The following is a 23,023-nucleotide window of genomic DNA, read 5'->3' on the forward strand; positions in this document are numbered from 1 at the left end:
TGACTAGATCCCACCAAAAAATCCAAGAACTGGGCAATTTATAGCAGATCAATCAGCCCTTTATTACTTCATGCAATCGGCCGATCTAGGGCTGCATGAGAATGGTTCAAGAACCCTAACCTTGCTTTGATACCAAATAGAAATCTGCTGAATTCAATAATATGAATAGAAAATGTAGTTTCTTGAAGAGAGAAGGAAGAGAGAAGGAGAAGAAGAGATCTTGAAAAGAAGAGAGCAATAATCTGGCCGCCCCCTTCATTTATTATTTATACTAAAAATAATAGAGCAGTACAAAGATGATTATGCCCTTATAGGGCGGAAAAACATAAAATAGCATATACAAGACTCAAAAACATAATAAAATTTGGATTCATATAACTATTGTGGTCTCCACCTCTTATGTAACAACTAACATAAAACATTTACTCAGAAAACCACCATAAAACTGATTAGTCTTCAACAGTAATCATGTCTCCAATGGTTGCTGAAGTGGTTTTTTCAGTGGGTTTCTAGAAACTGGTTAGTGGACAGTTCAGTTTTAGTGTGGTGATTTGCTGGTTTGTTAGTTATGCAGTGGAATTTAACCCTATTAGTAGTGTCAATGAACAGGTATGTGTAAAAGTGATTTCCCTCTTTCTTTTTGGTGCTGAATGTGTGTGAAAACTGTGAATCTTGCTGCTGAAACCTGTGACAGTAGGTGTTCCAGAAACAACTGACCTCTAGTAGTGTAGTATGGCATGGTATTGGTGATTGAAGGATTTTATTTTCTCAAACCCATGGCAACGGTAGAAGAGAGTAGTGAACATAAATCAAGTGTAATCATTCCCCCTAACCACCTGAATGTACAAATGACATCTATCAAACTAAATGATGAGAATTATGTGCCATGGGCCAAGTCGGTGGAAGTTTTTCTTAGAGCCAAGAAGAAAGTAAAACATGTGAAAGATGAAAACCCTCAACTGAATCTCAAGGGTATAGTTGGTGGAAACAAGAGGATGCACAGATTATGGCATGGTTGTGGAATGGCATGGAGCATGTTAGAGGGTATTTCAGTCTTTTCATCATAAGTTAAGATGTGTTGTCTGTTTGGTACTGTGTTAAGTCACATGTCCCATACTTTAGTGGGGGCATATTTGACATTGTACCTTGTTTTGACATATATATATATATATATGGTCAGCTGGGAGGGTCTCTTTGACTTCTCAGTTCGGCACTTCTTCCTTCTCTCTTTTTCTCTCTTCTCTACCTCTGAAACTGGTTCAACTGAACTATTATCACATGGTATCAGAGCATCGCTAAACAGGAGAGAAGAAGACTACAGCTTCATTCGATCAGATCTTTTTCCCCCTTTCTTTTATTTTTTTTCTGGTCTGCGCAACCTGGAGTAAGGGCGTGAGAAGGCTGCGGCAATCCACAGAGGACTGTGGTAACCTATTCAGGAGTTCCTAAGGTTATGGTGGCCTAGTTACAGGTGAAAGAGGAGTGTGGTAGCCCTAGTAGGAGGTTTCTGGATTGCTGTCACCATGTGTCACAGCCTAAGTGGTCGTGTGGTTGTGGTTGTGGTGGTTTGAACCCTCTGTTGAGCAGTTTCAAGAGGGATGTTTTTTTTAGATGGTGGTTATGGTTTTATTAGAAATCACTTTTTTATGTTAACAGAAGTGGCCGAATGTGTGATTGGGTAGTATAGTGGTGATTGGATGGGGAGGTGCTGTACGGTGGTGAGTGCGTTAGTGTAGTACTCAAAGAACAACAGTTGGCCTGTTTGGACCGATAACCTTTTTTTCTGGAAGGGCAGAACCAGTTTCGTAGATTGAAATCTTGATGGCATCAATGGGAGATGTCAGTGGTGACAAGAAATCAAGTGTGATGATTTCCTCTAATTTTTTAAGTGTGCAGAAGACATCCATCAAACTCAACGGTGAAAATTATGTGCCATGGGCTAAGTCGGTGGAAGTGTTTCTTAAGGCTAAGAAGAAAGTAAAACATACAAGGGAGGAGAAACCAACAGCTGAATCTCCAGGTTTTATAGATTGAGAGCAAGAGAATGCTCAAATCATGACGTGGTTGTGGAACAGTATGGAACCTAAAAACAGTGTTAACTTCATGTTCTTAAACACAACAAAGAAAATATGGGAGCATGCTAAGAAACTCTATTCTGGACAAGATACTACTACGAGAGTTTATCAACTTTATCAGGAGTACTTCAATTTGCAGCATCAGAGTATTATGCCAATATGAGAAATCTTCGAAATGAACTTAATGTCTACCACCCCTTAACTCCGCATGTCAAAATTCAACAACAACAAAGGGAGCAACTTGATGTTACCCAATTTTTAGTGGGGCTGAAATAAGAGTATGAACCTGTTAGAGCATAGGCATAGATATTGGGTGGATCTACCCTACCCACTCTAGAGGAAGTGTTTGCCCGTCTCCGTAGGATTTCTCTTGGACCCATAGAGAGTACCATACCTTCTGACAAATCAGCATTTGTTGGAACACGAGCAAAAGCTTATGGAAACAGAGGAGGGCATGCAGTTCGAGGGGGTTGTGGTAACCCTATGTTTGGTCGTAGTCATGGTATTGGTAGAGGTCGTGATTCAGGGGGAGGCCGTGGCAGAGGAAGAGGAAGCACTACTAGGAAATGTACATTGTGGAAAAGACGTACACACGATAAACTTTTGTTATGATCTACATGGGCCATCCTCCACATGGACTAATCATGCAGTTGTTGATGGCAGTGAAGTCAGTGATAATCAGCTAGTTGATCCAACACCTTCTACATCCACAACTACTTCTGGGAAGGAGATGATGAGTATCCCAAGAGATGAGTATGAGAGATTCCTTCAGGCTACTTCACATCAGAATACTGCCACCCTTGCTTATTCAGGTATAGCTTGTCTGGCATCAAACCTTTGTTAGAAAGTGTATGCCCTTAGTTCCAATCAGATTGATGTACTTATTACCATTTATTGTAAATGAATAAAGTGCATAATTGATTCATGTTATTTTGGTGTATTTCTGTGTAATACCCTTAAACTGGACACTTATGAGACTCGTGTTAGTTTAGAATCTTCACAGCCGTTGGATAGATCTAGGGAGACGTATCCTGCCAAGGCTGACACTAATGTGCCGCCAAGTTGGTTGGGGTGGCGTGTTTCAGCTGTCGAGGTGAGACCTGAGTTACATGCAATGTCGGTTTTCTTGAAACCCTAAACCGGACCATTTTCCAGTATTGCCCTGGACCTTGGAGATAGATGAGCAAAACCGGAATGTTACACCTGACCCCTAGACTCGATTATGGTACTGCACTAGATGTTGGATTGGACCGTCTTTGATATGCCAATCAGTGAGATCCTTAGAGGGGGTCAAAACCTTGGTATGTTGTGACAATCCGAGAATTCACCTGAGTGGGTGATCATAGTGACAGGATCAGCCCCTTTGTCGGACAAAGTGAATGATCGGGGAATGCACTCTCTCTAATGGAAACCTAAAATGCCGGCAGTTGATTTCAAACTTGTTGAAATTTGTTTTGCAAAATATATTTATATAGAGATATACTTATATATTATGGTTTCACAAATTGTTTGCAAAAGGTTTTAATTCCCTGGATCCATGTGAGTAGAGAATGCAACACTGCTTGTCGGGCAGTGTTTGATCATTATGGGCTGAGAGGTTAAGTGTAAGACCATTGAGGTTATACCTGATGGGCTAATCTTGCATCTGCCCACAAATCTACACATCTGCCCACAGGTATACCATTTAGTGTAAATGTTGGGCCCATTGAGAGTCCATATTAATGGACTCAGGGGTTCACTGTGTTTTGCAATGAATTCGGCTAAGCCTTGTAGCAGAGGTTAGGCTGAACTCATGTGGCTGATGTGTAGATCAATGCTAGGGTCCAACGCCATACAAAGAGAGCCAAACTAGCCAGCATTTAAAGGGTAAAGTGAGTAGTGTGAATTAATGGGCCTAAGGCCCATTTCGAATTGGGCTTAAGTGATTTAATTAAATGGGCGAATTTGGGTTTATAATCTTATTAGGATTAACAGTTGGATAAGATAAGTCTTATCCATTTGAGAGTCCAGATCCAAATATCAGATTTGGATCAAGAAATTCATTCCTAATTGGATTAGGAAGCTGATCAAGGGAAGGTTATAAATAAGGGGGCGAATTCTACAGAAACTTCACTTCTTTTCTGCAATCATTTTCTCCCTCTGCTCTTGCTGCCCTGCCTAGTTCGATCTCCACCTATTATTTCTTGGTGAAGAAACAATCTGAATTTGTGCTCACACAACCTTACACAATTCTTGGTGAAGAATCGTAGGTTCTTGCTGAAAAACCCTTCTTGCTGATCCTGCCTCAACATTCGCTATGTCATCTTCAATGGAGGCGGATTTGGTAACCTCTTTGGGCGTGAACACCTACGTCTGAAATTACTACTATTCCGTATCAGGTACTTTCCCACTTGCTTCCTTTTGGTTTCAAATTTGGTCCGGTTTGTTTCAAGAACGAACCTTCAAAAATGTAGTTTTTCTAAATTAGGGAATATGATTCCCGCATGGGAGAAAGAAATTTTTGAAATTTCGCCCAACCACCCTGCATGTTTTGGCCATCCATATGATGGATCTCCCATCCCTTCAGCTTTCCCCATGGATAATTGATTTTGGAGCCTCTGATCACATGACTGGGACTCCATATGTGTTTTCCTCCCTTTCTCAAACCTCCACATCACATAATGTTACCCTAACCAATGGTTCTACATCCCCTATTTGTGGTGTTGGTAATGTTGACACAGAAAGAATGGTAGGATCCATCTAATGGACACCAAGAAAGGTGCGGAATGGGGGGCGAATTTCAAAAAAATTTCCTACCTTCTTCCAACTGGGAATCATATTCCCTAAATTTAGAATACATTATTCAAGGATCCTACTTGAACCATAAACAAACCAGATCTGAACCAAAAGGAAACATGAAGGATTATACCTGATCCGGAGAAATAATATCTCCCAAAGTTGGTGTTCACGCCCAAAGAAGTAACCAAGATCCGCTCCTGCTAAAGATGACACAGCTGTGGATGGAACAGAACCAGCAGGGTGCGTCCTACACACTGGATTCTTCACAAGAACCCTCTGGAAACCTTGAACACCGAATCTTTTTGTCTTTCTTGCAAGACTATTGTCAAGAACTGATTTCTTGACTTCCTGTTGCTGCAAAGATCCAATCTTCTAACAGGGAGTGGCGATGGCTGGAGGAGGAGAAATCCAGGGACGAAGAGAGCAGAACTGTCTCTTCTCTCTGGAGTCTGTGAGAGATCTGATCTCAGATTGTAGGATGTGTTTCTTGCTTCCTCAAACCCCTTAGTTCGAAATCCGATATTTCTGCTAGGGCTTTCTCCTCTTTCTTCTTGATTAAGAAACCTCCCAATATTTTGGGAGTTATCCCAATCCAAATCAGTATTTGGATAGAGGTTAATCGTAATCCTATCTGCAAATTAAGTTAATTAACTCCCAATCTTATCAGGAGGTCACCAGATTCAAATCTAATTTGAATTTGGTCTCTTAGAGGGGATAAGGTCAAAGACCCAATCCTTTTACTAACACTAATCTCAGATTCACCCTATGAACTGGTGATCATATCAGCCCAGTTCGAAATGGGCTTTTAGCCCATTAAGTGTTCAGTGTTTAACTAGTTTCCAACCTGCTGCCCAGTTGGGCTTCTTTGTATGGCGTGGGACCCAAGCATTGATCTGCACACCAGCCACATGGGTTCGGCCCAGCCTTTATTACAAGGCCCAGCCGAATTCACTAAAAGACTGAGTGACCCCCTTGAGCCCATCACATGGACCCTATGGGCCCAACACTTACATTAAGTGGTCCCTGGGCCAAGCTATCTTATAAAAACCCAGGGACTGTGGGCAAGTGCAAGATTAGCCCATCAGGTATTATCCTAAATGGTCTTACACTTAACCTCTCAGCCCTTAATGATCAAGCACTGCCCGACAAGAGAAGACCTCTCTCTCGGCTGCAAGGAACAATGCCGCACTCTCTACTCACATGGATCCCGGGAATTAAAACCTTTTGCAAATCTTTTGAAACCGTACATATACAATATATAAATATATATATATATATATATATATATATATATATATCTTATTTTGCAAAACAAAATTCCAACGATTGAAATCAACTGCCGGCAGTTTGGTTTCCACCAGAGAGAGTGCATTACCGATCATTACCATTGTCCGACAAAGGGGCTGATCCTGTCACTATGAACACTCACTCAGATGAATTCTCAGACTGCCCCAACATGTCCAGGTTTTGACCCCCACTAAGGATCTCACTGATTGACACATCAAAGACAGCCCGATCCGACACCTAGTGCAGTATCATAATCGAGTCTAGGGGTCGGGTGTAACTTTCCAATTTTGCCCATCAATCTCCAAGGTCCAGGGCAATACTGGAAATCTGGTCCAGTTCATAGATTCAATTAATCCCACACTGTATGTGCCTGGGGTCTCACCCCGGTAGCTGAGAAAAGCCACCTCAACCGACTTGATGGCACCACAGTGTCAGCCTTGTCAGGATAGGTCTCCCCAGACCGACCAACTGGCTGTGAACATTCTAAACTAACACGAGTCTCAATAAGTGTCTAGTTTAAGGGTATTACATAGAAACATACCAAGGGAACATGAATCAAATATGCACTTTTATTCATTTACAATAAACTCATAAAGTACATCAATTTTGATTGAAGCTAAGGGCATACAAAACTGTCTAACAATATCAAGTTTGATGCCTTTGGACCATTCCAGATAGTTCAGGCCATCAAAGGGGGTAATAGACAGAGAGAAATCCATGTTGTCCATTCCCCCATTTAGGTTTCCTTGCTGTGAAGTAATGCCAAAGGTTGCTGAATCCTCAATAGCCATTTCCACAGAAATATTACTACTGTTTTTCAAAAAAACAATCAGATATAGAGGGTTTTCTGCTCGGAAAAATAAGTAGGCTCCAAAAACACAGGTTTAACAGCACTGTAGATCAATAATTCTTAGCTGAAACACTTTGGTTTGGAAGAGGAGGAGACAACCAGTCCCTATAACCTCAGAACTGTGACATTCACAATGATCAAAATTTACTTATGAATGTAACAGTACATACCTGGCTTCCACAACCCACAGCACATAGAAAAACCTCAGAAAAAGACAAGTTTTAATGCATTCAGCTGCCACCACAAACCCAGAAAAACACTTTACTGCATTCGGTTGCCACCACAGATCTAGATATATCTTTTACTGCATTCGGCTGCCACCACACCCTTCTTCTTGGTATAGCGACCAAGAGAGAAGAAAGAAAAAAAGAGGGCTGAAAGTTGCACCCAGAAGAAGCACATGATGGAGTCTTCAATCAGAATAGCTTTTTTCAGAAAAGGAAAGAAAACCAGATCTGAGAAGGTTGCGCCCAGATCAGTGCTCTGATACCATGTAGTTCGATAGAACTAGAAGAGAGAAGAGAGAAAAGAGAAATCTATTCAAAGTATTGTAGCTGGCAACGCCTAAGTTAGTAATTATACTTAGGGCGACAGCTCATAACTAGACCTGTTCCATGGGCCGGGCTGGCCGGGCTTTGTATATGTATCAACAAAATACACTCAGGCCCGAGCCCGGCCAGAAATTTGAAAACGGAATTTTTTTTCTTTTTTTATTCAACAAAAATGTGTTTTATTTATATTAAAAACCTTCAAAACTCAAAAATAATAAACATCTCACTATTGCTTGGAAAAAAAGAGAACAATATATTTTTGCATAAATAAAATATATTTTTATTATTTAATATATAGTACCAAGTCGGGCTTGGGATCGGATTGGGCTTTTTGAGAAAGCCCGAGCCCGGCCCAAAAACAAGTCAGGCCCGATCCTTTAGGCCCAAGCCCAAGCCCGCGGGCCTAAAATTATGATGAAGCCTGACTTAATAACAGGCTGGGCCAGGCCAGGCCATCGGGCTTCCCGGCCCATGAACAGGTCTACTCATAACTAATACAATGAGAAAAGACAGAAAAAACCCTTACTAGGCCGCAGGCCTCTACACATTACAACAGTTTACAAACATCTAAACAAGAGCTGGTCGACTAGGAGATGAGATAGAATTCTCTCGTCATTTCTTTCTATTTCCTTCTTCTCTTCCTCTTTTTTCTCTTTTGCCCTAGGACTAAACCATTATCAGCTTTAAAAAGCAAAAAAAGGGAACAAGTATAGAAGGGATTCAGGAAGTGTAAGATTTCCTTTTTCAAATATATATTGAATCAGTGACTGATCAAAAAAGAAAGTTTTATTTCTGCAAAAGGCAATAACAAAATAGTATTTTCATCTATACACAAATAACGAGTTATTGTAACTTGTAAGTTTATCAACAAATATAATTTGAAATAAGGTGCACCACGGTAACAGTACGGAGGCTAATAAAATACATGTCCCTCACAAATTCTGAAACAACCAGAGTTACCATGTTAGAACCATATACCTCAAGATGTATCTTTCCACCACCACCCATGCCTTCTAATTCTACCAGCACCTCATGCAAATTTCCTGGCAAGTACATGTTATCATCAGTTAATCATTCTAAGATGAAAGTGTCAAGCTTTGCAGAAAAAGCTTTTAATCTGTACACTAGTAATATAGAAAGAAAAATGTCATCTTTAGTCTTGAATATACAACTCAACTTCTTCAAAATCTGTTGGAATTTCCCCACAAAATCTTCTATTTAAGGGAACCCAAAATATCTGGAAAAGAAATTCTAAAAGTTACATAAACACAGAATCTTGGCTACAAGGTGCAGGCTGAATCCTAAACTACCTCTAGATCTTCCAAGTGGGATTCCTAACCTTAGCTTTACCACTTTAAGTCCATCTATGAAGGCTATTGTGTCATCTTGATTAGTTATGGTATAAAAACGAGGTAGTTACAGGCACCATTGGTCCTACTCTAGATCCAACATTCATGATTTTCATAACAACCTAATGATACCATGGAAAGGATTTTATCCATATGTTTAGGAAGAAGCTTAGTATACTCAAGGGCATTTATGTCCCGTGGCCCGATGGTTGTCTCTCCAAAACCCTTTTGTTGTGTTTCTCTTCTATCTCTACCCTCGTGTTCCCTTCATCTTCTTCTATCCAATACGAGAGCTCCAAACAGCAAGATCAATGCAGAAATCATTTCTTGGGATTAAAGTAGGTTCAAGAACAGCTTGAAGTAATCGACCATGCTAGAAGACCCCAGTACCCCACTAACATCATCAGCCATCAATATGACTGATGGAGATCACTCTAGACCTTTGAAGACCTATTTTAGGCCGAAGAAAGCCAATTGGCAAGTTCTCATTTGCAAGATGACAATTCTTGGGGTTTAGGTTGATTTGGCCTCCTAGGGTATTTTTGTCTTACTATTGTATGTGGGGTCCAGCTTATTAGTTTGATTTGTCTAGTCATAGTTTAGTCATGTTTAAATTTTCAGTGTCATTGGTTAAGTAGTTTAAGAGCTATATTTAGTTTTCTTTAAGTTGATTTATGAGTGGCACAATTGTAATTTTGAGTCTTAGAATCAGTGTCATTAGTTAAGTAGTTTAAGAGCTATATTTAGTTTTCTTTAAGTTGATTTATGTGTGTGTGTGTGTAAAGTTGCAAAACATGGGCAATGAATATTGGAGTTTATTTTCTGCATGTGTGACTTGTGAGTCATTCCCAAGTCTCTAGAGTCTAGAGAGATTCTAAGAACCCTAGGAGTGATTGTTAAGCCTTTTTTTTTCTCTTGTTTTCTGTTTCAAGGGTTTGAGCTCAGCCACCCACATCCATCAAAGACCTAAGAAAATACAAACAAAAGCAAACATCATCAACTAAATGACTGAGTTTGATCCCAGGTAAGTATCCTCTGTATTACCTTCAAGTCTCAACATCCATACACCTTTTATAAAGAGAGAAACTTGTCTCCCTAAAGCTTTCCTACCAAACCTTGTGAAAACTAGACCTGGTTCAATCCCCTGCTTTGGTTCACTTCCCTGACCCTTCCTTAAAAACGGTTTGAAGAAATTCCATCCCAATCTTGAGATATTCATGAAGGGATTAGAGATCCATCATATGGATGGCCGAACCCTGTAGGCAGGTTGGGCAAAATTTCAAAAATTTCCTCTCCCCTCATATGGGAATCACATTCCCTATTTTAGAAAATCTGCATTTTCAAAGATCAGTCTTGAACCATAAATCAAACCAGATCTGAAACCAGAAGCAAGAGAGGGATATAGCTGATACGGAGAAACAATATCTCCCAATGGAGGTGTTCACGCCCCAAGGAAGGATCCAAAAACTGCTCCCACTAAAGATGGCGCAGTGTAGGATGGAGTAGAATCATCAATGTTCGTCCTACGAACCGAACCCTTCACAAGAATTCGCTGGAAGCTATGAGCACAACTTTAGATCAACCTTTCCCCAAAGGCTGATATCAAGATCCAATCTTGACTGTTCCTACTAGAAAGAGGAAATCGAACTGGTAGTAATGGCGGCGGCAAGGAGAAAACAACTCAGTCTCACTGGGTGTTGTGATCTCTCTCTAATTTGAATGTGATTTTCTATAGTTGCCGCCCACTTCTCCTATTATAACCATAAAGGGATCAGCTCCTAATCCCATTAGGAGTTGCTGATCCAAATCATATTTGGATCTGAATTCCCTTTAAGAGATAAGGACCCTTATCTTATCTACAGATTACATCAGCCCTCTCCTAATCTGATTAGGAGGTTTCCATATCTGAATCCGTATTTAGATTTGGACTCTCTGAGTGGATAGGGTAAGACCCTATCCTATCTGTTAATCTAATCTCAGATTCGCCCCTTCTTTAACTGATCAAATCAGCCCAATTCGAAATGGGCTTTGGCCCATTAATAGTACGTGCTCACTTAGCCTTCCAAACTGCTGCCCAGTTGGGCTTCCTTGTATGGTGTGGGACCCAAGCATTGATCTACACATCAGCCACATGGGTTCAGCCCAGCCTTTGTTACAGTTGAAAAACAGTCCTAGAAGTATGGGACTGTTTGTGAGAGAGAGCTGCGGCAAGGAGAGTTAGAGGATGAGGAGTTCGAACTTAACCTCCCTCTAACACTCTAATACTCTTTTATTAAGTTAATCTTTTAGTAATTACAAGAGAGGTCTTTAGTTGGACAAGAAATTACAAAAAATGAACATAGAAGAGTATGGACCCAGAATAAGGCCCATTACAGAGAAGAACATAAAGATAATATACAGTAACAACCTATGGGCCATTCGGCCCATCTTCTCTACACTCCCCCTCAAGCTGAGCATAGATGTCAATCATGCCCAGCTTGCCAGTGTCATGATGAAGCATTGCCTTGGGAAGTCCTTTGGTGAGGAAATCTGCCAATTGTCCTTCAGAGGTAATGAATGGAAGACACACTTCCCCTGAAGAGACTCTTTCTCGAATAAAGTGTCTATCAACCTCAATATGTTTAGTTATATCATGTTGTACGGGGTTGTGGGCAATGTTGATGGCAGCCTGATTATCACAGTACAACATCATTGGCTTGTCATAATCAATCCCAAGTTCTTCCATCAATGACCTTAGCCACAACAGTTCAGAGACTCCATGTGCCATGGCCCTGTATTCTGCTTCTGCTGAGGATCGGGCCACAACCGATTGTTTCTTGCTCCTCCAAGAGACAACATTACCAGCCACCAGACTGCAATACCCTGAAGTGGATCTTCTGTCATCAATATTTCCAGCCTAGTCAGCATCAGTATAGGCTTCGAGTTTCAGATGTCCATGCTTGGTAAACAGAATCCCTTTTCCCAGAGAGCCTTTCAAATAACACAGAACTCATTCTGCAGCTGCCATATGAGTATTTCCAGGTGCATGCATGTAATGGCTAATATAGCTAACAGCATATGCAATATCTAGCCGAGTCATGCACAGGTACAGAAGCTTCCCAAGAAGTCTCTGAAAAACCCTTTTGTCTTCTAACAATGTCCCATCTGAAGCAGACAGTTTGTGACTCATATCAATAGGAGTAACAGCTGGTCTAGCACCCATCTTCCCAGTTTTAGAAAGCAAGTCAAGGACATACTTCCTTTGGGAGATAAAAATCCCATTCTTGGATCTAGCAACTTCTATGCTAAGGAAGTATCTCAATTCCCCTAGATCCTTAATCTCAAATTATGTACGAAGGAAAGACTTAAGAGCACGAATTCCTGAGGCATCATTACCAGTCACAACAATGTCATCAACATACACAATGAGATAGATTGCTAGGGAATCACTTCTCTTCACAAAGAGAGTATGATCTGACTGTGTCTGAGTGTCGCCAAATTTAACAAGTGTTGTTCTAAAATTTTCAAACCATGCTCTACGAGACTGTTTGAGGCCATAAAGAGATTTCTTCAATTTGCATACCTTTCCTTGCATCTCATTTCCATACATTCATGGAGAGAGAGACATATAGACTTCCTCATGTAAGTCACCATTCAGAAATGCATTCTTTACATCCAACTGATAAAGGGGCCAATCAAAGTGAGCTGCTAGAGATAAGAGAACTCTCACAGATGTCATCTTCGCAACTGGAGCAAAGGTCTCCAAGTAATCAACCCCATACATCTGTGTGTACCCGTTGGCAACCAGTTTGGCCTTATACCTCTCAATAGTCCCATCAGCCCGGTATTTAATGGTAAAGACCCACTTGTAACCAACCAGATCCTTCCCTTCAGGCAACTCCACCACTTCCCAAGTATCATTTTTGTGTAGGGCATCCATCTCAGATTGCATGGCATCTCTCCATTCTGGAATCTCAAGAGCTTCTAACACAGATCTAGGAATAGGTCATAAGAAAGGTGTTTGGAAATGCAGTGGGCAGTGCACTTCCGTTTTCCTTTCCTAACAACAATAGGAACATCAAGATCCAGGAAAGATGGTTCCAAAGAGGTTAAAACAGCACATGTTGTCTCATCTACAATTGGAAGTGTATGAGAATCATCTGCAGCAAGAGAAACAACCTGCTCATTCATGGACCTTGGCCTTTGATACACCTTGGGATTGTGAGTAGGACGAGGAGGTAAAGAAATAGAAGTACTAGGACAAGAAAAATGAAGTGATTGGTCCCCCCTGATTCATTTTGTGAGGACACGGGCCCATCAAGAAACTCAACTGGGACAGGGAGAGGAAGACCAAACACTTATGACAAACTCTCCCCCTATTGACAATGTCCTTCCTGAGAGTACCCATAAAAAGGAGAAAGTTCATCAAAGGTAACATCCATGGAGACATATCGAATGCCAGTCTTTGGATCAAAACAGCAGTAACCCTTTTGTGTGGGGGAATAACCAAGAAAAATGCATTTGTGGGCTTCTGGTTCAAACTTATGTCTCTGAACACTTGGAATGTGAACATAACAGGTGCAGCCAAACACACGGAGAGGAATAGTGAAGAGATCCTTGTCTAGATGAAGAAGACTGAAAGGGGATTTAAACCCTAGAGCCCTGGATGGCATACGGTTTATGAGATAGGTAGCAGTGAGAACAGCATCACCCCAAAATCTTGTGGGAACATGTGAGGAAAATAAAAGGCTCCTTGCAACTTCAATAATATGCCTATTTTTTCTTTCAGCAATTCCATTCTGTTCAGGGGTTCTAACACAGGAACTTTGATGAACAACTCCCATGTCAAAGAGATACAAGGATAAACTCTTCTCAAAATACTCTTTGGCATTGTCAGATCTGAAAATCATGATTCTGGTATCAAACTGAATTAAAAAAAATTCATGAAATTGCCTCACAAATCTTGGAACTTCTTCACGATATTTCATTAGGTATATCCAAGTGAATCTAGAAAAGTCATCAATGAACAAGATGAAATATCTGTAGCCCCCATAGTAGATAAGTGGTAAGTCCCCCACACATCAGAGTGCACAATATTAAAAAGAGAAGAGGATCATTAATTGCCCAAAGGGTAATTGTTTCTACCGTGCTTTCATAACTGACAAGACTCACAATTAAGATTGGACACACTGACTCCCTTAAACATTTCAGGAAATAGATGACTTAAAGCAGAAAAAGACAAATGACCCAAACAACAATGACTCAGCATGATTCGACTGACAGACTCTGACAAGGTAGATCCAAAGGCAACATTGTCCAGGAGTGTCAAGCAAGTATATTCCATTCGCTTCATGGCCACTCCCAATCACCTTCCGAGACTCCAAGTCCTGAAAAACACAATGAGAAGAAAAGAAGGTTACACAACAATTCAATGATTTGGTTAAGCTACTTACAGATAACAAATTAGTATTCAATCTAGGTACATGAAGGGTGGAGGATAGGAGTAAGGAGTCCGTAGCCTTGACAGTTCCCTTGCCAGAAATAGGGGCAAGAGAGCCATCAGCTAAGGTGACTTTGTCACGGCCAGGAAGCAAATCATATGAAACAAACAAAGTAGAAAGATTGGTCATGTGATCAGAAGCACCTGAGTCTATGATCCAAGGGATCATAGGATTACCTGAGGTGGTTGCATGGTTAGCAAAAGCCCTTATACCTGAGTGAGCAAATGCAGTGGTGACTGAATTTTCTAAAGGGTTGGATGATGAGGTCACTCCTTCAATATGGCTGATCATCTTTCCAAACTTTTCATACTCAGCCTTCATGGTTGCCAATTGTGCACAGGCAAACTCAATTTCAACATTTTTACCCATGGCTGCATTTAAACTCCCTCTCTTCCTACCATCATTTTTCTTCTGAAATCGAGCAAGAACAAGTCCGGGATGTAATTTCCAGCACTTGTCCTTGGTGTGCTTTGGCTTCATGCAATACTCACAGACAACCTCTTTTTTTCCAGTTCCATTGGGAGCCCCTATAACTCCTTTGGGTTTAACCCCCATATTTGCAAATGCATTAGTGCCAACTCCTTGTACTTGTACCTGTCTTCTGCTTTCTTCACTACTGACTAAAACATATGCTTGTGATAGTGAGACACTTTCCTTGGACAGAATATTTTGTTTTGTGATGTCATATTCAGGGTTTAGCCCAGTTATGAACTCAAAAACCTAGTTCCTTTCAACTAATTTTCGGTAGGTCTCTGCATCATTGGGAGAATCCCATGTCACTGCCTCTATTAGATCAATTTCTTGCCACAGAGATTTCAAGGTGGAGAAATATGCTGCAAGGGATTTCTCACCCTGTCTCAAATTCTTCACATAACTCCTTAGTTGATAGGCTCTGGCTACATTTAGTTTCTGGGAGTACGTTTCCACAACACTATCCCAGATTTCCTTAGCCGAATTCATCCAGAGATAATGTTGACTAATTTGTGGCTGAATTGAATTCATAAGCCACCCAATCACTGTGTAATTCTCTTGCACCCATTTCTCATAAGAGGGATCATCCACTGGGGGAGCTTTCTTGCTCCCAGAGATAAACCCCCACTTCCCTCTGCTGCAAATATGAATTTTTACGGATTGTGACCAAGCCAAATAATTGGTTTTATCCAGTTTAACTGTAGTTACAGCCAACAAGGAATAAGTTGTAGTTCCCGAAGTAAGTCCATATTCAATAGTACTCCTCAATTTCTGAGAAGTCCATTATGTAACAACTCCAATTAGGGTTTCGGCAAGCTACCAATAGTATACTGATTTAAAGAACTCAGATTGAGTTGAATCAACAACAAACACAGCAACTCACAAACTCAATTTAGGCCTAACAACCGTGAGAACCAAGTTCGGTGGCAGCACTTTTAAGAAGAAGGAAGCCTGATTCAGCCTTCAAGGAACAATCAGCCGACCTCCAAACACTATGTATTCTTGGTTCCCAACAATATTTTCCCAAAGAGAAAAAAATATATAATCCACAGTACTTAAGAGGCCTTTTTACAAATGTTGAGCAAGAGCAAGTGAAGAGAGGAGAGTAGAAGAGAGAAGAGAGGTGAGTCAAGAGACTGAAAGCCCTCCAGAACATAGGGGGCGAGATAATGATTTTATTATTTATACTAGTACAGCCGAACAATATAAATAGAGGAGAAATTACAACAGTACCCATATGGTACTAAACCTGAATACATAAACAACTGTCAACACTCCCCCTCAAATTGGAGCATAGATATCAATCATGCCCAACTTGTCACAAAAATCATGATGTCTAGAAAGGTTTAAACCCTTTGTAAAAATGTCTGCAAACTGGTTCTCAGAAGTGACATAGGGGGTACACACTTCGCCTGTAATAACTTTCTCTCTGATAAAATGCTTGTCAACTTCGATGTGCTTTGTTCTATCATGTAGCACCGGATTGGCAGCAATGCTTATAACTGCTTTGTTATCACAAAATAGAGTTACAAGTTTGGTCACTAGGAAACCCAACTCCCCCAACAAATTCTTTAACCACATGCCTTCAGCAACCCCGTGGGTCATAGCACGATATTCAGCTTCAGCACTAGATCTAGCCACCACATTATGCATTTCACTCCTCCATGTAACAAGGTTCCCTCCTATAAAGATGCAGTAGCCACTGGTAGACTTTTTGTCACTTTGGGATCCAGCCCAATCTACATCTGTATAAACTTCAACTTTCAAATGTCCGTGCATTTGAAATAACAAACCAGTACCCGGATACTTCTTTAGATATCGGAGGATTCTCTCTACTGCTTCAAAATGAGAAGACCTAGGAGCTTGCATGAACTGACTGAGGACACCAACGGCATATGCAATGTATGGGCGAGTCATAGAAAGGTATAACAATCTCCCTACAAGCCTATAAAACTGTTTCACATCTTTGAACGATTCACCAGAGTTGTCACCTAATTTATGGTTGGGGTCAATGGGAGAGTCAACTAGCTTCACCCCCATCTTTCCAGTGTCCTGAAGTAAATCTAGTACATATTTCCTTTGAGAAATGAAGATACCCTTCTTTGGTCGGGCAACTTCACTTCCAAGGAAGTATGTAGCAGGTCCTAGATCCTTCACTTCAAACTGAGTGACAAGAAAAAGTTTCAATTTCTGAATCTCATGCTCCCAATCACCAGTAACAATTATGTCATCCACATATACAATTAGAGCAGCAATTTTACCTTCTCCTTTTTTCACAAACAGTGTGTGATCTGATTGACATTGCTTGTATCCTTTCTGCTGAACTGCCACATGCAATCTGCTGAACCAAGCTCTTGGTGATTGTTTCAGCCTGTATAAGGACTTCTTCAACTTGCACACTTTCTGTTCATTGCCTTGGGCTAAAAATAGAAAACCAGGAGGTTGAATCATGTATACTTCCTCTTCAAGGTCACCATTCAAGAATGCATTCTTGATGTCCAGTTGCTGTAAAACCCAATCCAGATTAGCCGCAAAAGAGAAAATGACTCTAATGGAATTCGTCTTGGCAACGGGGGCAAAAGTTTCTGCATAATCAACTCCATACACTAAAGTAAATCCCTTTGCCACTAAGCGAGCTTTGTACCTTTCCATTGTTCCATCAGCCTTATGCTTGACTGTGAACACCCATTTACATCCAATTGGAACATTTCCCTTAGGAAGATCAACAAGTTCCCATGTGTCATTTTTGTGAAGGGCATTAATTTCTTCCCTCATGGCATTTGTCCATTTAGGAACTGAAAGAGCTTCTGCCACATTCTTAGGGATAGAGATACTGTCAATAGAGGTAAGGAAGGCACGGAATGAGAATGAAATGTTCTCATAGGAGACAAAGTTGGAAATGGGATGTTTAGTGGTGCACAATCTAACATTCTTCATGTGAGCAATAGGACGGTCAAGATCATTAGCAGTAGAGGAATCATTTTCAATAGATTCAAGGACATCATTGGGAGCCAAAATACCTGAGTGCGTATGATCATCCCCCGAGGAGTCCGGTGGCACAGGAGGTACAGCTTCCGGATTCTCTACAGCACTTGAATTTGGTTGGCCTTTGCGACGACGAGAAAAAACACAAAAAGGTGGAGGGTCAAGGAGAGAGGGAAGTTGAACCAGTTTCTCCTCATACCTACACTCCCCCTGAGGAGAAACAGGATAAAATGCTCATCTTCAAAGAAAGAAAAATCCATGGAGACATAGAATTTACGAGAAACAGGATCAAAACAACGGTATCCCTTTTGAGTGAAGGAGTAACTAAGAAATATGCAAAGGATAGCACGAAAATCCAATTTCCCACGGGTGGGAGACAGATTTTGGACAAAACACGGACAGCCAAACACACGAGGAGGAATAGAAAGAATGGGAGCCTTAGGAAAGAGAAGTTGATGTGGGGCTTTGTACTCTAACCGACAAAAGGGCATACGGTTTAAAAGGTAAGTGGAACAAAAAACAGCTTCAAGTCAAAACCGTTTGGGAACATTCATATGAAATAGTAAACCTCGAGCCACTTCAAGGAGATGTCGGTTCTTCCGTTCAGCCACACCATTTTGTTGTGGTGTGCGGGCACAAGAGCTATAGTGAAGGGAACCATGCGAAGCAAAAAATTCCGTGAAGTCACTATGAAAAAATTCTTTTGCATTGTCTAATTGGAAAATTTGGATTTCAGTTTGAAATTGAGTGAAGACCATCCGCTGGAAATCTTGAATGATTTTTGGTACTTCTTCCCTGTTTCGCATCGGGAATACCCAAATATATCTAGAATAATCATCAATGAGGGTAATGAAATACTTGTAGCCACTCTTAGATGGTAAAGAAACAGGGCCCCACACATCAAAATGAACAATGTGAAACGAAGATTCAGATTTACTATTTCTTTGAAGAAAATGAATTCTACAATGCTTACTCAACAGACACGTTTGACAAAAAAAATCAAAAACAGACATTGACTTAAACAGTTCTGGGAATACAACTTTCAAAGGCTCAAAAGACAAATGACCAAGACGACAATGCCATAAATAGACTTTTTTCTTACAGGACTGACTCATAGACTATGTAACATGAATACCAACCTTATTCTCCAGCATGTAAAGTCCATCAGCCATACGACCCCTACCAATCGTCCTCCCCGAGGCCAAATCCTGAATCACACAATGAGAAGGGAAAAAAGTCATTGAACAATTCAAGGAATTAATAACACTACTAACAGAGAACAAATTAATGGGAAAATTTGAAACATGAAGAACATCAGAAAGGGTAAGGCCAAGAGGAAGAGAGAGAGTTCCTTAACCAGCTATGGAAGAGTATTATCCATCGGCTAGTCTCACCTTGTCTCTTCCAGAAAGAGGGTGATAGGTTTGAAAGTAAGAGGACGTACCAGTCATATGTTTTGAAGCTCTAGAATCAATGATCCATGGAGAGTCAGGGGTGTGAGAAGCAACATGGAAAGCAGTGGCAGGGTTACTTGACGTATATGCAAATGAGGTTGAGGGAGGAGTATCCATCTGACGAATTGCTCTACCATAGAGCTCTAAATGGTCACGGAAGGAATTCATAATGTCCTCCCTCGGGTCAGGTCCAGTGAGATGTGTCTAAGTCACAGTAGAAATGGGGGGTTGATTCTCCCGACTAGCCATGTTGACCATGTGATGTTTTTTTGTACTTTGCTGTCAGTACTTCTTATTCACCTCTGAACCTTGCTTCTTAGTCAGATCTTGAGCCCACATTGGTTTCCCATGAAGATCCCAACAGTTATCTTTGGTGTGTCGGGCTTTTTGGCAATGAGTGCACCACAATTTTTCCTTATCTTCTGTTTTTTTCTATACATCTCCTTTCCGGGAAGAAAATCCCATACCAGTAGATACACCCCCTTTTGCAACTAACACAACAGCATCCCCACCAGGGTTGTTCATCAAATTTCTCATGCTTTCTTCAGATTGTACAAGAGCATAGACTTTTTGAACAGAAGGGAGATCCTTAGAGCTGAGAATCTAAACCCTGATAGATTCATACATAGGATTCAGACCATGTAAGAATGCAAACACCCTTTGCTGGGAGACAAGTTGTTTGTACTTCTTAGCATCCTCATCACAATTCCAATCCACACTCTGGTAGTGATCCAACTCCTTCCAGACATACGTTAGGTCAGATTGTAGACCGATAAACACCTCTCCCCATGTCTACAAGTAGAAGATGTTGCCTGCAGTTGATAAATTTTGGCATAGTGTCGCAATTCTGAATATGTAGACTTTGCTTGTTCCCAGATTTCATTCGCAGTTTCAGCCCACATGAAATTCTTCCTAATTTGAAGTTGAAGGGATAGGAAATCCATCACATGGACGCCCAAAGATTGCAGAATAAGGGGCGAATTTCAAAAATTTTTCTCTCCCTTCAACTAGGAATCGAATTCCCTATTTAAAAAATCATATTTTCAAGGATCATACTTGAACCATAAACTGAACCAGATCTGAACCAAAAGGAGTAGGGAGGGATAATACCTGATACAGAGAAACAGTATCTCCCAATGGAGGTGTTCACGCCCAAGGAAGTATCCAAAATCTGCTCCCACTGAAGATGGCGCAGTGCAGGGTGAAGCAGAATCAGCAGTGTTCTTCCAAAAGAACTTGACCCTTCGCAAAAATCAACTAAGTGGCTTGTGAATACAGCTCCAACCAATCTTTTCTCCAAAAGATTGGTATCAAGATCAAATCTTGATTTCTCCCAAGAATTGGAGATCGAACTGCTGGAGGCGGCGGATGCAGGAAGGAGGCGGCAAGAGAGTATTTGCAGGGTGCAGAATTCTCTCTTCTAGTAATCTCAGCTCTGAAGACAAGGATCTGTGGATTGCTTGTCTAAAGTCTGCCGCCCCCTCCTCGTTTTATAATCTCAAAGGGATCAGCTCCTAATCCCATTAGGAGTTGCTAACCCAAATCATATCTGGATTAGAAGTCCCTTTAAGTGATAAGGGATAATCCTTATCTTATCTGCAGATTAGATCAGCCATCTCCTAATCTAATTAGGAGGCTTCAAGATCTAAATATTAGATCTTGGACTATCTAAGTGGATAGGGTCTGGGCCCAATCCTATCAGCTGATCCATCTTAGATTTGCCCCTTAAGTGACTAATCAAATTAGCCCAGTTCGAAATGGGCTTAAGGCCCATTTAAGGTTATGTATTCACTTAGTCTTCCAAACTGCTACCCAGTTGGGCATCCTTGTATGGCGTGGGACCCTAACATTGATCTACACATCATCCACATGGTTCGGCCCAGCCTTTGTTACAAGGCCTGGCCGAATACACTGTTATGGACAGTGCACCCCCTGAAAACCATCTCATGGTCTCTATGGGCCCAACACTTACCCTAAGTGGTCCCTGGGCCAAACCACCTTGTAACACCCAGAGACTGTGGGCAGATGCAAGATTAGCCCATCAGGTATTATCCTCAATGGTCTTACACTTAACCTCTCAGCCCATAATGATCATACACTGCCCGACAAGATAGACCTCTCCCTCGACTACAAGGAACAGTGTTGCACTCTCCACTTATATGGATCCCGGGAATTAAAACCTTTTGCAAATCATTTCAAAACCATAATATATACTTTTATATCTCATATAAAATATATTTTGCAAAACAAATCTCAACGATTGAAATCGGCTGCCGGCAGTCTTGGTTTCCATCAGTGAGAGTGCATCCCCAATCATTACCTTTGTCCGACAAAGGGGCTGATCCTGTCACTATGATCACCCACTCAGATGAATTCTCAGACTGTCCCAACATACCCAGGTTTTGACCCCCGCTAAGGATCTCACTGATTGGTACATCAAAGACAGCCCAATCCTACACCTAGTGCAATATCATAATCGAGTCTAGGGTCGAGTATAACTTTCCAATTTTGCCCATCAATCTCCAAGGTCCAGGGCAATAATGGAAATCTGGTCCTGTTCAAAGATTCAATTAATCCTACACTGTATGTGCCTAGGGTCTCAACCCGGCAGCTGAGACAAGCCACCCCAACCAACTTGGTGGCACCACAGTGTCAGCCTTGTCAGGATAGGTCTCCCCAGACCGACCCACTAGCTGTGAACATTCTAAACTAACATGAGTCTCAATAAGTGTCCAGTTTAAGGGTATTACACAGAAACATACCAAGGGAACATGAATCAAATATGCACTTTTATTCATTTACAATAAACTCATAAAGTACATCATTTTGATTGAAACTAAGGGCATACAAAACTGTCTAACAGAGGTTGCATGGAAACCGAGAGCCAGGACATAACAATACTGTTCTCCTGATTCCATCTATCATATTCAACACTCCCGGAGGATGGTTCTTTTATCCTCCCATTAATATAGCCTATATTCCCCTTGCAGTGATGCATAATTTGATCCCTCTTGACCACTCCAGGTAATTTATACCATCAAGAGGGACAACAGCCATAGGAAAGGATAGGTCACCCCCACCCATTTCATTCAGCATTGAGGAAACTCCAGATGTGGCTGAATTTTCACTGCCCATGATATCTAAATAAAAAGTTGAAACAGCAACCAAAAAGGTACAGCCGTACAAGACTATTTCAGAGATAGGTCCTTCTGACCACCGGTTTCACTGAGAACAAAAGAAAAAGCACCGCTATTGCAGTACAAGAACAGGTCCTTCTGACCTACAGTTTCACTGAAACAAGTCTACACACTGCTATTGCAGTACAAGAACATGTTTGAATGACCTACTTAGTAGGGCTGATAGCTAACCAGTCAAGGAGATCAATAGGGTAGCCAAACCGTCAATTAATAAGATCAATGTTGAGCAGACAATTAGTTGGCTAAAACAGACCATCAACAGTCCACAATACCAACAAAAAAGGTTTGAATACAGTTACTGTTATAAGGAATACAGTCGCTTAACAGTAGAGCAGCCGAACAGTTCATCAGTCGAACAGACAACAGTAGGGTAGCCGAACAGTCATCAAACAGTTCATCAAACAATAGGCATCCGAACAGAAAAAGATGATAGTACCTCTTTTAGTTTCAGATGATAGTCTCCCTTATAGTAAACTAGAACTCCTTGACTGTAAACCAGAGCTCCTTCTACGAATCCTCAAACAATAGGCAACCGAACAGAAGATG

The 23,023-nt window shown here is 41.0% G+C and overlaps 1 protein-coding gene across 10 annotated transcripts in view; it reads right to left on the reverse strand.

Annotated features, from left to right (window-relative positions):
* LOC148878611 (putative triglyceride lipase) overlaps positions 1 to 23,023 on the reverse strand; it is a 198,070-nt gene that overhangs the window by 146,938 nt on the left and 28,109 nt on the right. For 8 of the 10 annotated variants that reach the window (XM_088957305.1, XM_088957282.1, XM_088957296.1 and 5 more), the window contains one exon: positions 8,520 to 8,584. The exons of the other annotated variants lie outside the window; for them this stretch is intronic. In XM_088957305.1, coding sequence (XP_088813431.1) covers positions 8,520 to 8,584 — 65 coding nt within the window. The remainder of the gene's footprint in view (positions 1 to 8,519; positions 8,585 to 23,023) is intronic. 10 annotated transcript variants of the gene reach the window in all.

This window comes from Nelumbo lutea, chromosome 1, assembly GCF_056320005.1.
Source record: "Nelumbo lutea isolate HS-2025 chromosome 1, American lotus-T2T, whole genome shotgun sequence".
NCBI lineage: Eukaryota > Viridiplantae > Streptophyta > Magnoliopsida > Proteales > Nelumbonaceae > Nelumbo > Nelumbo lutea.